Raw genomic sequence first — 14,376 nt, forward strand, 5'->3', positions numbered from 1 at the left:
TTTCAACTGCCCTGGTAACCTGCAGGCCAGCCATCTCTGTCAGAAAGCATGGATCCTGCGCTACTGCTTAGTATTGTGCTGTGCATTCTGAACCCAAGGAGGAGCTCAATGGGGGAAGATTGCTCTGTGGCTGAAGGAGGCCTTGAAGGAGCATTTTAAGACTGAGCCACAGTAATAGGGTGCTGCTGTAGTGTGTTGAGCCTGGCATTGTTTGTCGCGCTGTGCTATGAACTTTGTAATGATTGCTGTGTGTGCCCAAAAAGTAACGCATTTTAAATCACTTTTGAAAGTAGCACTTGGTTATGTGACCAAACTGACATTGCTGAACAATAACACAAGAAATCCACACACACACACAATGTGTGTTGGGGGAGGGTGCGTGCCTGAGTGAGTGTGTCAGCATGATGTCTCTCTTAAGACGGGGGACTCAGCCATGCAGCCTACCTGCCGCTGCAGCCCTAATGTTGCAGAGAGCAGGATTCCCCCAACACTGTTTGGCTGTCATTGTGTTTAGTCTCCCATGGGTGGAGTGCTTTGGGTACTGCTGCAACCTTGGAAGATGCATGGATTGGGGGGCTGTAGGGAGTGTCTTGTGATTCTCTCCCCCTGCCTTCCTACAGTGATTTCTCCCCACAGACCCAGCCTCAGACCCACAGCCTCAGTAGAAGCAGCACCTCCCCTGTAGTACAGACAGGAGCTCATTTGCGGTGTGCAGCCAGCCTGCTCACCTGGGCAGATGCTACATGAGCTGTCCAGCCGAGCAAACAGGAAGAGCAATTTCAAAACTTGCTGGGACTTTAAAAAGGGAGGGGTGCATAACTGTGTAGCTGGCTGCAGGAGAGCAGAGTTCAAAACAGTGACCAGAGTAGTAACAGTGGGCATTGTGGTATACCTGCTTGAGGCCAGTTATGGAAATGTAAGGAATTAAGTGTTTACACTGATGCTGCATCGCTCTAACTACGCCACAATGCCTCTCATCAGGGTGGTTTTATTATATTTACGTATCAGGCAAGTTAAATCAGCAGGAGGAGCATTGTAGTGTGTAGACCTCCACTGTTTTGTCGACAAAAGCTGCCTTTTGTCAGAAAAACTGTTGTGTAGACAAGGCCTAACTATAAAGGGATTCAGAGGCAATGTGATGTTAGGGACAGATGATCCCACAGCTGCCTAATGCAAGATATCTTGCACCTTCTGAAGCTTCTGGTGTTGGCCACAGGAGACCGAATATGGGATTAGAATATGGACCACTGGTCTGATCCAGTAGGACAATTCTTACCTACCTGTCCTATACCCAGATACCTATTAAAAGTAATAGGAAAAAACAATACACAGAATTAAGGGGGAAAAGAATTGGTTCACTGGTAGAGCAATACAGCTCCAGAGAAGAGAAAAAGAGTAAGTAGTGGGGAAAAAAGTAAAGAGCAAAGTTAACACATCATTTAGGTTAATAACCCTAATACGTTTATGCTGGGATTTTATTTTACAGAAAAATCTATTAGTCCATGCTTTTTGTATGACTGCACTTACGTAAATAACTGTAAGATAAAATTATATCCCCTTAGTGTATGCAGAATTGGAGACTGGAAAAACAGAAGAAACTGCAGGTAAAGTACTTTGGGATAGTAACCTTTTAAATATAAATAAATCTCCCCAACATCAAAATAAAGAGAAAACAACCCCAACTGCTACCCTATTTCTGCTAGAGCCAAAAGGAGATTGATTGATTGATTTTTTTTTATTATTATTTTTATTTTTTTTACTGGTGCACAGGTAACTTAAAATTCACTATCTGAAAAATTTATTATTTTTCAAGTAACATCTAAGGTTGCTATAGGTGAAAGATTAGAGAGAGCAGTTAATTTTTCTGTTTGTATCACAAAATTGTTTTTGGTACATTTACAACACCTGTATATAGGTAGCTTCACTGTTCTACCTGCCTAATCAATTGTTTCCCCCATTCGTGTAGAGTGAGAGAAAGAGAACCATTTTAAAAAGTAGGAAAATGTGATTTTTTGAATCTATGAAATTTGGCAGGGAGATTCCAGGACGTGTAATATCTGAAACTACTTTTAACACATTGAAATTGACAGGATTTCAAGCTAGCATCCCTTTGTAAATTAATTATAAATAACACCTTGCTTATGAATTCTGCATTTGTTTAATAAAGGTCATTTTAAAGAATGTTATTCTCATGTATCATTTGAATGTATCCCCATTTCAGGTAAAGAGCCTGAAAATGAAGACTACTATGAAGAAAGCATACAAGGTGAAAATAAATACATTTTTTAGTTGTTTACATTACATTAATTATGCAACAATGTTTGTGTATTATTTTTAGGGTTTCATATACAGAAGATTCCTAAATGTTACAAAAATTGGGGCCCATATCATATTGGCATGGTCACTTTCTCAGTCCTTGTCAGGAATTTTAGCCTCCTTAAAACGAAGCATGATTTAAATTAAGCCCCACCGTGATAGACTAAGTCTACTGTTCTGGGTAATGCAAACCTGTTCTAGATGATGATTTGTTTGTGGTTATCTTTCAACAAAATCATGTACTTGTTTCCATTTTTATAGAGTAATTAGAAATTTCTTAATATTGTAGAACATTATTCCTTCCTTAAAATAACCTTTTTTTAGGCATTTGACATTTTATAAATGTTCTCTTGATGCTTAGCAATGATGTTGGCCCAAAAGAATAAACTTGAAGCTAAGAAATGTTGTTCCCAACAGAACCAGCTGCTGATGCTGAAAAGGAAGATGAAAGTGAGTATAAGCTGTTCTTATCTCTCTGAAAGGAGGGCTTAAAGATTATTTTTCTGTAGTTACTCTATCTTAATACAACTTTAAGACACTTGTTAAAACATGTACTTGACTGAGATTTTTCCTGTTGAATACAGTAGTTTTAAACAGCTAATTTCCTTTGGAGTGTAAAATTTAAAAAAATATAAAAGCAGGTTTTCTTTTCCCCCCGGGTTATAACAAAATGTTTGTTAATATTTTTACTGCTTACTGCCTCTTGTGAATCTCAGATACTGGATGTGGTATCTGAACTCCACAGTTGTCCAAACCTATTTGTGGTCTCATTGTTCCTTAACCATTTTATACTTCAGTTTCTTCATTATCTTTGAACTTGACTAAATTTAGGTTCTGCTTCTGCGTGTTGTTTCTTTAACTCCTGTGTAAGCAATGGAAACTGAAAGTACTCGGAGCCTTGCAGGAACAGACCAGTTCACTCCAATAGGACTTACTCTTATGCTTAAGTTGCTCATTGGAGTATCTGTTTGCAGAATTGGGACCTTAGGCTTTGTCTGTCATGAGGGTTTCCCCTGAATTCAACTATTGATGGGCAGTGACTAGAATAGCTGAACCAATCAAGCCTCCAGGGGTAGAAAAGATAAAATGATGTACAATAAGTCACAATTTGCACTGGTGCCGCATACCTGGTTCAAGTAAGACTAAGCTCTATTGGTGCAAGTAGTCTCTGTGTGTCAAATGGTGACCACCACCTGCCTCCGCCCCCGCCCCCCCGGCCTCAGGGTGGCCCTGCAATCTCCTTGCCTCGATTTCCCTCTTCCATGCACTGGCTGTTTCCCTTCTTCAGAGGCCCGTCACCCTTCCACATTCTCCACCATATTTGTTAAGATGTCTCCTGCCTGGGGTGCTCTCCAGTTGCAGGTCACAGTATGACAGACCTGCCTGCCTCAATTTCCCCTTTCTCCCAGAGTCCCTAATAACTCCATACATATTGTCCACATGTAAATAGCCCTTTGCAGGGTTAATTTATTACAAAAGTTCCACAATAATAGACCAATATTCCCCACCACAGTATGTGAAATATTTCAAGTCCCACTAATCCATGAAGCCTGGCAACTTGGATCATTCTCCTGCTCTCTGGCACTGGCTGGTAAAGTATAAATTGAGCCTTAGTTTGTCTTAGTAAACATGTCCACTTACTTTAGTGCAGCTAAAATTGAAAAATCAAACACATAAGTCAGGAAATCGAAAAGTGTTGGTTCCTATAGCAGTGTTAACTCTGCCATGTAGTACAGTTTCTATACAACACAGTTGTTACTAATGGTTTTGGGAAACTTCTAACAATTTGACATTTTCTTATTTGAAATTGACTTACATTTTTTCATCTGCAAAAAGAAAAGGAGTACTTGTGGCACCTTAGAGACTAACAAATTTATTAGAGCATAAGCTTTCGTGAGCTACAGTTCACTTCTCACGAAAGCTTATGCTCTAATAAATTTGTTAGTCTCTAAGGTGCCACAAGTCCTCCTTTTCTTTTTGCAAATACAGACTAACACGGCTGCTACTCTGAAACCTGTGATTATTTCATCTGGAATGCATGCTTAAAGAAGATGGATGGTCCATTGGTTGAGGTGCTTGCTTGGGAATCAGACACAAACTTCGTAGAATTTTCCTTATCTCAGTTCTCTTCCTGTGAGGTTTTCCATCGGAGGGGTAATATGAGCCTTAGCAATTAGCCTTCGCATTGTTTTGTTGCTAGTTTAACAAGTGTAGAACTTACTTTAGGTATTGCTACAAATATTCTGTCTTCTTAGCTGCAGGGGCTCTTCCAAAACCGGTAAATGAAGATACAGAGCCAGGTATATGTTTTCTAAATATAGTCTTAAGCGTCTGATATATGCATTTTTTTTTGAAGTATTTGACCCTAAAACAGTTAGTTTTTTTTTTTTTTGTGTTTTTATTTTTGCAAACCTTTAACTCTAGGTGAAATTCCTGAGGACGTGGAAATTAATAGAAAGCAATCCGGTATGAATATTTGTTTTGTAAAAGTATTTATTTTCATGTTCAAATTGCCATATCTGTCAGTTAAATGTAAAACAAAGGGATGTAATTAATTAATGTTTCCTACGTGGATTAAAGAAATATTTGAGGTTTTAGATCTCCCAATAGAAAATATTAATTTTGCCCACTGACACACCAATTGTTAAATAAATGTTTTAATTACTTGCAGAAATGTATTTGCATTTGATTTAAAAAATTGAATGTATGAACTTTTAATTCTGAATGCTGTGTTGCTGTCGCCATGTTGGTCCCAGAATATTAGAGACACAAGTTGGGTGAGGTAATATCTTTTATTGGGCCAACTTCTGTTGGTGAGAGACAGAGAAGCTTTAAGTTGGTCCAGTAAAAGATATTACCTCCCCAGTCTTGTCTCTCTTTATTTTGAAGACTATTTGAAAAGATTTAAGTTTTGAAAACCTTTAAATTTGTTGCTTTGGTGTTACTAACTACATTCTTGTTGGGCCGAACTTAATACAAAAGCAACTTAATATGTCAGCTTACTGTGAGAAAAATCTTACAAGCCTTACTCTGTCTTTGCTCAGTGAGTGCTTCCAGTGAACTAGATGGGAGTTTTTTCTGAGTAATGCCTAGAGGATTTGACCTTATGTTAATGTAGTTTTTTTTCTAATGTTTTAGTTTAATAAACTTAAAAAACCTTGCTCTAATACAACTAACTGAAAGTGTATATTACTGTTGGTATTTCATATTACAATTATTTCAGCTTTTAATACATAGAAGTTTTACTGAAAATGAGATGCTTATTGTAGTGAAGAGGCATTAAAAACTATTGCACAGAACAGATTTTAATAAGTAATATCTAGTGTCACATCCGTACCCATCTGTTGAGTCTGCAGTTAGTCTGATAAGCAAACTCATGCACACATACTGTAAGCATAACATACACCTTAATTTTCTTTGTAACAGAGGAAAAAGAACATACAGAAGACACTGTTTCTGCTGAACCTCAGGAAACAGGTTTGTGTAGTAACTCTTCTCAATAAATCTCTGAATTCCTAATTTTTTAGCAAATATTTCTATTATGAAACTCAAGAACTATGACTGCTGTGAAATGGAATCCTGTTCTATAATTAGGCAGATATGAATTAAATTCTTTTTTCTGTTTCCAGATTTGTTCTGCAAAGGTTAACACTGTTTCAGTGCATGCTATTTTTGAAGCTTTTAGTGTCGTCATTTTTGTAACAACACCTTTGCTATAATAAATGTTATCAAACCGTGAGGCTGAGTGACGAGGTATATATTTTTGGCTTTAAATACAAAAGGACATAAGAATAGTCATACTTGGTCAGACCATTGGTCCATCTAGCCCAGTATCCTGTCTTCGTACAGTGGCCTATGCCAGATGCTTCAGAGGGAATGAACAGAACAGGGCAATTATTGAGTGATCCATTCCCTATGGTCCAGTCCCAGCTTCTGGCAATAAAATACAGTAATACAATTTTAAATTTAAATGTGTGTAAATAAAGCAAAACGCATACATGCTAAAAAAAAAATATATATGGCCAATGTACACGCACATTTCAAAAGGTGTGTGTAGTGGGCCCAGTGTCCCCATTACAGACCCCTAGCAAAAGCCCCCTTCTCCCCACACACTCTAAAAATAATCTGTTCAGAAAGGTATTTTGAAGGAGTAGCATGTGTTAATGAAATAGTTACTAGTAAAATGACCCATACAGGATTATTTAAAAGTTTTGAAAACAGACACATTATATGTAATTGCTGCAAAATTTGATTTACAGAAGTTCCTGTTGAAGCAGAGAATTACTCAAATGATGATCTAGTGGGTAAGTTAATTTTTAGAGTGTTATCTTTTTTAATAAGATTAAACCCTTCACAGTAGTGAAATTTAGGAAGAAATTTGTGTGTGTGTGTGTGTGTGAGAGAGAGAGAAAAGTATAGGTGCTCAAATATTACTTGAATTTGCTTTCACTTTCTGAAGTAATAGTCTTATCTTGATGTGAATACACCCTAGGGCCATTTATATTGAGTTAACAGGAAGTAACTTCAGAATACTATTCCAGTTATTTTCAATTCAAATTTTAAATGAACAAGAAAAAAATTGCCAAAATAAAAACACTGTCCAACAGATGAAGAGAGAAATAAAAATGTGTGTATTTGAAGAAAGCAATGCATTCTTTAGTGTAATTTTAGGTACTCGTCTGAAAGGAAGATTTTTATGACGGGTGGGCAAACTTTTTGGTCCAAGGGCCACATCTTGGCATAGAAATTGTATAGCGGTCCATGAATGCTCACAAAGTTGGGGTGTGGGGAGAAGGGGAGGGTGGGTGAGGGCTCTGGCTGGAGGTGCAGGCTCTGGGTTAGGGCCAGAAATGAGGAGTTCAGGGTGTGGAAGGGGGGGCTCCAGGCTGGGGCAAGGTGGTGAGGTGCCGGGGGGGGAAGGTGGTGAGGTGCTGGGGTGGGGCTAGGAATGAGGTGTTTGGAGTGTAGGAGGGTGCTCTGGGCTGGGATTGAGGGTTCAGATTGCAGGAGGGGGATATGGGCTGGGGCAGCTAGGTTGAGGGCTTCAGTTGAGGGTGCAGGCTTGGACTGAGGGGTTAGGAGGACGGGAGTGGGATCACAGATGGGGTAGCGGGTTGGGGCGTGGGTGGGGATGGCTCGGGGGGAGTGCAGGCTCTGGGCAGTACTTACCTCAAGCATCTCCTGGAAGCAGTGACGTCCACCCTGCAGCTCCTACGTGGAGGTACGGCCAGGAGGCTCTGCTTTGTGCTGCCCCGTCCGCGGTGACCCTGCAGCTCCCATTGGCTGTAGTTCCCGGCTAATGGGAGCTCTGGGGGCGGCATGTGGAGTGGAACCCCTTGTCTGCCCCTATGCACAGGAGCTGGAGGCAGGACATGCCACTGCTTCCAGGAGCTGTGCAGAGCGGCCCCTGACCTTGATCCCCGTCTGGAGCGCCAGAGTGGGGCAAGCCCCAGACCACACTCCCCAGCGGGAGCTTGAGGGCTGGATGCGGCCGGCAGGCCTGATGCTGCCCACGGGCTGTAGTTTCCCCACCCGTTTTATGACATGCTACTTTGAGTATTTTTGTCTTAGTCATCAGTTTACCAGACTGCCACAGTACTTCCAGTTCCTCCATTCATTATCTAAATGAACAGAGTGATGCATAATGTTTGTCAGACCCACAAATATGCTCCAGATGTTCAGAACTTAGTACTTTTTGAGATTTAATTCTATAGATAGGTACATGGTTTTGTTCCTTTGTCACTATCCAATAAATTGAGCCCCATGCACACTTTCCTTGGGTCCTGCTTTGAGTTCAACATCAAACATTGCCAGTTTTTCTTTTAAAACAGAGCAGACAAGTTGTAAGAAGTACAGTGCAGAATTTCACATGAGCCGATGGATAGACCTTGCAGTCCAGAGGGAGATCAAATGTGCCTATCCGACTAGGCTGCTCTGGGGATCCCCAGCATAATTTTAGTCAGCCCTTTGGTTAGAGGGCTGTCTAATGTGTGGCACCCTCCCTGGGCTTCCCAGAATCTCTGAAGTATTGTGTTGTGGCTCCATCCCTACCCATGCCCTGGAATACCCCCTTCACTAGAGCTTGCCAGGCATCCTTGAAAGACAACCTTATGGATGTCCTCCACTGTATATGTGCTGTAGGAATCTGTCTGCGGCATGGTTCAGGACTTTTAAGATCTATTTATGCCACTCCAGCTCTTTCATCTGGCATAAAGGGGCTGCAGCAGAGGTGAACATCTGATTCACTGTCTTTATTTATTTTTTTTGTCATGTTTCCTGTCTCTTCTGGGTGCAAGTCTGTTTCTTTAGTCTTTGATCAATCTAATAGAGTTTTAGACACATACTCTTCAATTTGAAAAGGAGTACTTGTGGCACCTTAGAGACTAACAAATTTATTAGAGCATAAGCTTTCGTGAGCTACAGCTCACTTCATCGGATGCATTTGGTGGAAAAAACAGAGTAGAGATTTATATACACACACACAGAGAACATGAAACAATGGGTTTATCATACACACTGTAAGGAGAGTGATCACTTAAGATAAGCCATCACCAACAGCAGGGGGGGGAAGGAGGAAAACCTTTCATGGTGACAAGCAGGTAGGCTAATTCCAGCAGTTAACAAGAATATCAGAGGAACAGTGGGGGGTGGGGTGGGAGGGAGAAATACCATGGGGAATAGTTTTACTTTGTGTAATAACTCATCCATTCCCAGTCTCTATTCAAGCCTAAGTTAATTGTATCCAGTTTGCAAATTAATTCCAATTCAGCAGTCTCTCGTTGGAGTCTGTTTTGAAGCTTTTTGTTGAAGTATAGCCACTCTTAGGTCTGTGATCGAGTGACCAGAGAGATTGAAGTGTTCTCCAACTGGTTTTTGAATGTTATAATTCTTGACGTCTGATTTGTGTCCATTCATTCTTTTACGTAGAGACTGTCCAGTTTGGCCAATGTACATGGCAGAGGGGCATTGCTGGCACATGATGGCATATATCACATTGGTAGATGCGCAGGTGAAGGAGCCTCTGATAGTGTGGCTGATGTGATTAGGCCCTATGATGGTATCCCCTGAATAGATATGTGGACAGAGTTGGCAACGGGCTTTGTTGCAAGGATAGGTTCCTGGGTTAGTGGTTCTGTTGTGTGGTGTGTGGTTGCTGGTGAGTATTTGCTTCAGATTGGGGGGCTGTCTGTAAGCAAGGACTGGTCTATCTCCCAAGATCTGAGAGAGCGATGGCTCATCCTTCAGGATAGGTTGTAGATCCTTGATGATGCGTTGGAGGGGTTTTAGTTGGGGGCTGAAGGTGATGGCGAGTGGCGTTCTGTTGTTTTCTTTGTTGGGCCTGTCCTGTAGTAGGTGACTTCTGGGTACTCTTCTGGCTCTGTCAATCTGTTTCTTCACTTCAGCAGGTGGGTACTGTAGTTGTAGGAATGCATGATAGAGATCTTGTAGGTGTTTGTCTCTGTCTGAGGGGTTGGAGCAAATGCGGTTATATCGTAGCGCTTGGCTGTAGACAATGGATCGAGTGGTATGATCTGGATGAAAGCTAGAGGCATGTAGGTAGGAATAGCGGTCAGTAGGTTTCCGATATAGGGTGGTGTTTATGTGACCATCGCTTATTAGCACCGTAGTGTCCAGGAAGTGGATCTCTTGTGTGGACTGGTCCAGGCTGAGGTTGATGGTGGGATGGAAATTGTTGAAATCATGGTGGAATTATTTAGCCGTATAGAGTGGAAATCTGTCAACTTCATGAAAAAACTCGCACAGATACAGACAGACATCATCTTCCTCTCCAAATGCAAACAGATGGACATCATACCGAAAGGACTGAAGGTAAAAAATCCATTACAATCTACATACCACACAGACTATGCTGACAGCTTGTGCCACACACTCTCAAGGAAACTGCGGAACCACCTGATCAACATCCTCTACAGCAAACAGGGAAAGATTAAGAATGAGCTCTCAAAACTGGATACACTCATAAAGAACCAACCTTCCACACAAACTTCCTCGTGGCTGGACTTTACAAAAACTAGACAAGCCATTTACAAAACACACTTTGATTCTCTACAAAAGAAAAAGGACACTAAGCTATCTAAACTACTATATGCCACAAGGGGCCACAACAATGGTTCCTGTAACCCACCCAGCAATATTGTTAATCTATCCAACTATACTCTTAGCCCAGCGGAAGAATCTGTCCTATCTCGGGGCCTCTCCTTTTGCCCCTCCACCCCCACGAACATGATACAGTTCTGTGGTGACCTAGAATCCTATTTTCGACGTCTCAGACTCAAGGAATATTTCCAACACACCTCTGACCAACATATTAACCCACAGAGACCTTCCTGCCAACACTACAAAAAGAAGGATTCTAGGTGGACTCCTCCTGAAGGTCGAAACAGCAGCCTGGATTTCTACATAGACTGCTTCCGCCGACGTGCACGAGCTGAAATTGTGGAAAAGCAGCATCGCTTACCCCATAACCTCAGCCATGCAGAACACAGTGCCATCCACAGCCTCAGAAACAACTCTGACATCATAATCAAAAAGGCTGACAAAGGAGGTGCTGTCGTCATCATGAATAGGTCAGAGTATGAACAAGAGGCTACTAGGCAGCTCTCCAACACCACTTTCTACAAGCCATTACCCTCTGATCCCAGTGAGAGTTACCAAAAGAAACTACAGCATTTGCTCAAGAAACTCCCTGAAAAAGCACAAGAACAAATCCGCACAGACACACCCCTGGAGCCAGGACCTGGGGTATTCTATCTGCTACCCAAGATCCATAAACCTGGAAATCCTGGACGCCCCATCATCTCAGGCATTGGCACCCTGACAGCAGGATTGTCTGGCTATGTAGACTCCCTCCTCAGGCCCTTCGTTACCAGCACTCCCAGCTATCTTCGAGACACCACCGATTTCCTGAGGAAACTACAGTCCATTGGTGATCTTCCTAAAAACACCATCCTAGCCACTATGGATGTAGAAGCCCTCTACACCAATATTCCACACAAAGATGGACTACAAGCCGTCAGGAACAGTATCCCCGATACTGTCACGGCTAACCTGGTGGCAGAACTTTGTGACTTTGTCCTGACCCATAACTATTTCACATTTGGTGACAATGTATACCTTCAAATCAGCGGCACTGCGATGGGTACCCGCATGGCCCCACAGTATGCCAACATTTTTATGGCTGACTTAGAACAACGCTTCCTCAGCTCTCGTTCCCTAATGCCCCTACTCTACTTGCGCTACATTGATGACATCTTCATCATCTGGACCCATGGAAAAGAAGCTCTTGAGGAATTCCACCATGATTTCAACAATTTCCATCCCACCATCAACCTCAGCCTGGACCAGTCCACACAAGAGATCCACTTCCTGGACACTACGGTGCTAATAAGCGATGGTCACATAAACACCACCCTATATCGGAAACCTACTGACCGCTATTCCTACCTACATGCCTCTAGCTTTCATCCAGATCATACCACTCGATCCATTGTCTACAGCCAAGCGCTACGATATAACCGCATTTGCTCCAACCCCTCAGACAGAGACAAACACCTACAAGATCTCTATCATGCATTCCTACAACTACAGTACCCACCTGCTGAAGTGAAGAAACAGATTGACAGAGCCAGAAGAGTACCCAGAAGTCACCTACTACAGGACAGGCCCAACAAAGAAAACAACAGAACGCCACTCGCCATCACCTTCAGCCCCCAACTAAAACCCCTCCAACGCATCATCAAGGATCTACAACCTATCCTGAAGGATGAGCCATCGCTCTCTCAGATCTTGGGAGATAGACCAGTCCTTGCTTACAGACAGCCCCCCAATCTGAAGCAAATACTCACCAGCAACCACACACCACACAACAGAACCACTAACCCAGGAACCTATCCTTGCAACAAAGCCCGTTGCCAACTCTGTCCACATATCTATTCAGGGGATACCATCATAGGGCCTAATCACATCAGCCACACTATCAGAGGCTCCTTCACCTGCGCATCTACCAATGTGATATATGCCATCATGTGCCAGCAATGCCCCTCTGCCATGTACATTGGCCAAACTGGACAGTCTCTACGTAAAAGAATGAATGGACACAAATCAGACGTCAAGAATTATAACATTCAAAAACCAGTTGGAGAACACTTCAATCTCTCTGGTCACTCGATCACAGACCTAAGAGTGGCTATACTTCAACAAAAAAGCTTCAAAAACAGACTCCAACGAGAGACTGCTGAATTGGAATTAATTTGCAAACTGGATACAATTAACTTAGGCTTGAATAGAGACTGGGAATGGATGAGTTATTACACAAAGTAAAACTATTTCCCCATGGTATTTCTCCCTCCCACCCCACCCCCCACTGTTCCTCTGATATTCTTGTTAACTGCTGGAATTAGCCTACCTGCTTGTCACCATGAAAGGTTTTCCTCCTTCCCCCCCCTGCTGTTGGTGATGGCTTATCTTAAGTGATCACTCTCCTTACAGTGTGTATGATAAACCCATTGTTTCATGTTCTCTGTGTGTGTATATAAATCTCTACTCTGTTTTTTCCACCAAATGCATCCGATGAAGTGAGCTGTAGCTCACGAAAGCTTATGCTCTAATAAATTTGTTAGTCTCTAAGGTGCCACAAGTACTCCTTTTCTTTTTGAGAATACAGACTAACACGGCTGCTACTCTGAAACTCTTCAATTTGTATCATTTAGAATTTGTCAACTTTGTGTTTGTCTTCAAGTGCAAAATATTGTCTGGGTTTATTTCCTGGTACAAGACAGAGATACACTCATCCTTATTCAGTTTTCAAAAAATGCTATGGAGAGATTTTCGATGAGTTAGTCTATTGTTTAGTCTTGTTCCCTTTCCTCTTTCAATTCCTTCTTCATCCTCGAACTTTTGTGCATCTTACATACTACCTGGTATCTCAGATATTTCATGTGCAGGCTATATTTCTGGTTGAAGTTTTCACTATACTACTTTTGAATCCTCTGTATTTTTAAATGCAGTGAAATCCTATTCAGTTGTCATCCAGTAAACAAGTGGTTCAGTGGTAAAATTGTCGCCTACTATATAAGATACCTGCATTTGTTTGACTTTTGGTCAATGCAGGAGTGGCTGTGGTAGTAAAAGATCCAAGAACCCCACGTTGTGGCTTTTTACAAATCACAGTTGTGAAGTGGTTAGTGTTCTAAATGAACCTTGACTGAGGGAATCTAAAATGTTTTTGTAATAGTACATAATTCCATATTGGCTATGAAGTTTATCCAGCAAATGTATTGTTAATCCAGGCATGGTACATTCCACTACTTATGACATGATATGAGCATGGATATGAGATTTATCTAAAAATGCAATTTAGTTAACTGTTTAACAATAGCTGTTTTAGAAAAAGTTTATAAACTGATTAAGGTATGGCCGATAGATATCTTTGACACTAGTAAATTCAGTAAAGATAGTATCCAGATTCGGTATGTTTTTGTTTTGAGGCCACAACCTTAGTCCAAGGAAAGATGCTTGTTGTCAAGGCTTATTTGTTCCATGGAAATGTTACTGCTTCCGACTTCAGTACAAATGCAATACTGTATGGTAGTACACATAATGAAGCTAATATTTTATGGCTCTGGTGCAACTAGTCCATAATTTTCAAAGTAGAGAATTATCGTACTTGCATAATGTTCTTCAGACTGGTACAAAATGTAGTAACATCACCCTGTTGTGTGATTTGCATACTGTTTTGATGCTTAATTCAAATTCCAATCATCAATTTACAATTTTTTGGTTTTGGTAGATGCCATTCCTGTAATTTAGGATTTCTTCTGATGTGATTTCTGCCTCATAATCATGTCAGTGAATGTTTCCATTATTTGCTCAAAGTAATTTGGCATATGTTAAATAAGAGTGGCTGATTCTCCTATCTTTCCACATGTGTAACTATGTAATCTTTACTACTGTTAATGGAAGCGTGAATGGATCATGTGGCAGAACTGGGCCCTAATTGTTTACTGTGTGTTCCTTATGTTCTGGTGTAAAGAGAGCCAT

The 14,376-nt window shown here is 41.3% G+C and overlaps 1 protein-coding gene across 15 annotated transcripts in view; it reads left to right on the forward strand.

Moving 5' to 3' along the window:
* LOC119852194 (aspartyl/asparaginyl beta-hydroxylase) overlaps nucleotides 1-14,376 on the forward strand; it is a 203,764-nt gene that overhangs the window by 88,891 nt on the left and 100,497 nt on the right. For 7 of the 15 annotated variants that reach the window (XM_038393240.2, XM_038393239.2, XM_038393232.2 and 4 more), the window contains 7 exons: nucleotides 1,563-1,604; nucleotides 2,222-2,266; nucleotides 2,734-2,766; nucleotides 4,572-4,616; nucleotides 4,741-4,782; nucleotides 5,743-5,793; nucleotides 6,576-6,620. In XM_038393240.2, coding sequence (XP_038249168.1) covers nucleotides 1,563-1,604; nucleotides 2,222-2,266; nucleotides 2,734-2,766; nucleotides 4,572-4,616; nucleotides 4,741-4,782; nucleotides 5,743-5,793; nucleotides 6,576-6,620 — 303 coding nt within the window. The remainder of the gene's footprint in view (nucleotides 1-1,562; nucleotides 1,605-2,221; nucleotides 2,267-2,733; nucleotides 2,767-4,571; nucleotides 4,617-4,740; nucleotides 4,783-5,742; nucleotides 5,794-6,575; nucleotides 6,621-14,376) is intronic. The other 8 variants (XM_043507811.1, XM_038393233.2, XM_038393234.2 and 5 more) reach the window with 7 other exon arrangements.

The sequence above is a fragment of the Dermochelys coriacea genome, chromosome 2 (assembly GCF_009764565.3).
Source record: "Dermochelys coriacea isolate rDerCor1 chromosome 2, rDerCor1.pri.v4, whole genome shotgun sequence".
In the NCBI taxonomy this organism is placed as follows: domain Eukaryota; kingdom Metazoa; phylum Chordata; order Testudines; family Dermochelyidae; genus Dermochelys; species Dermochelys coriacea.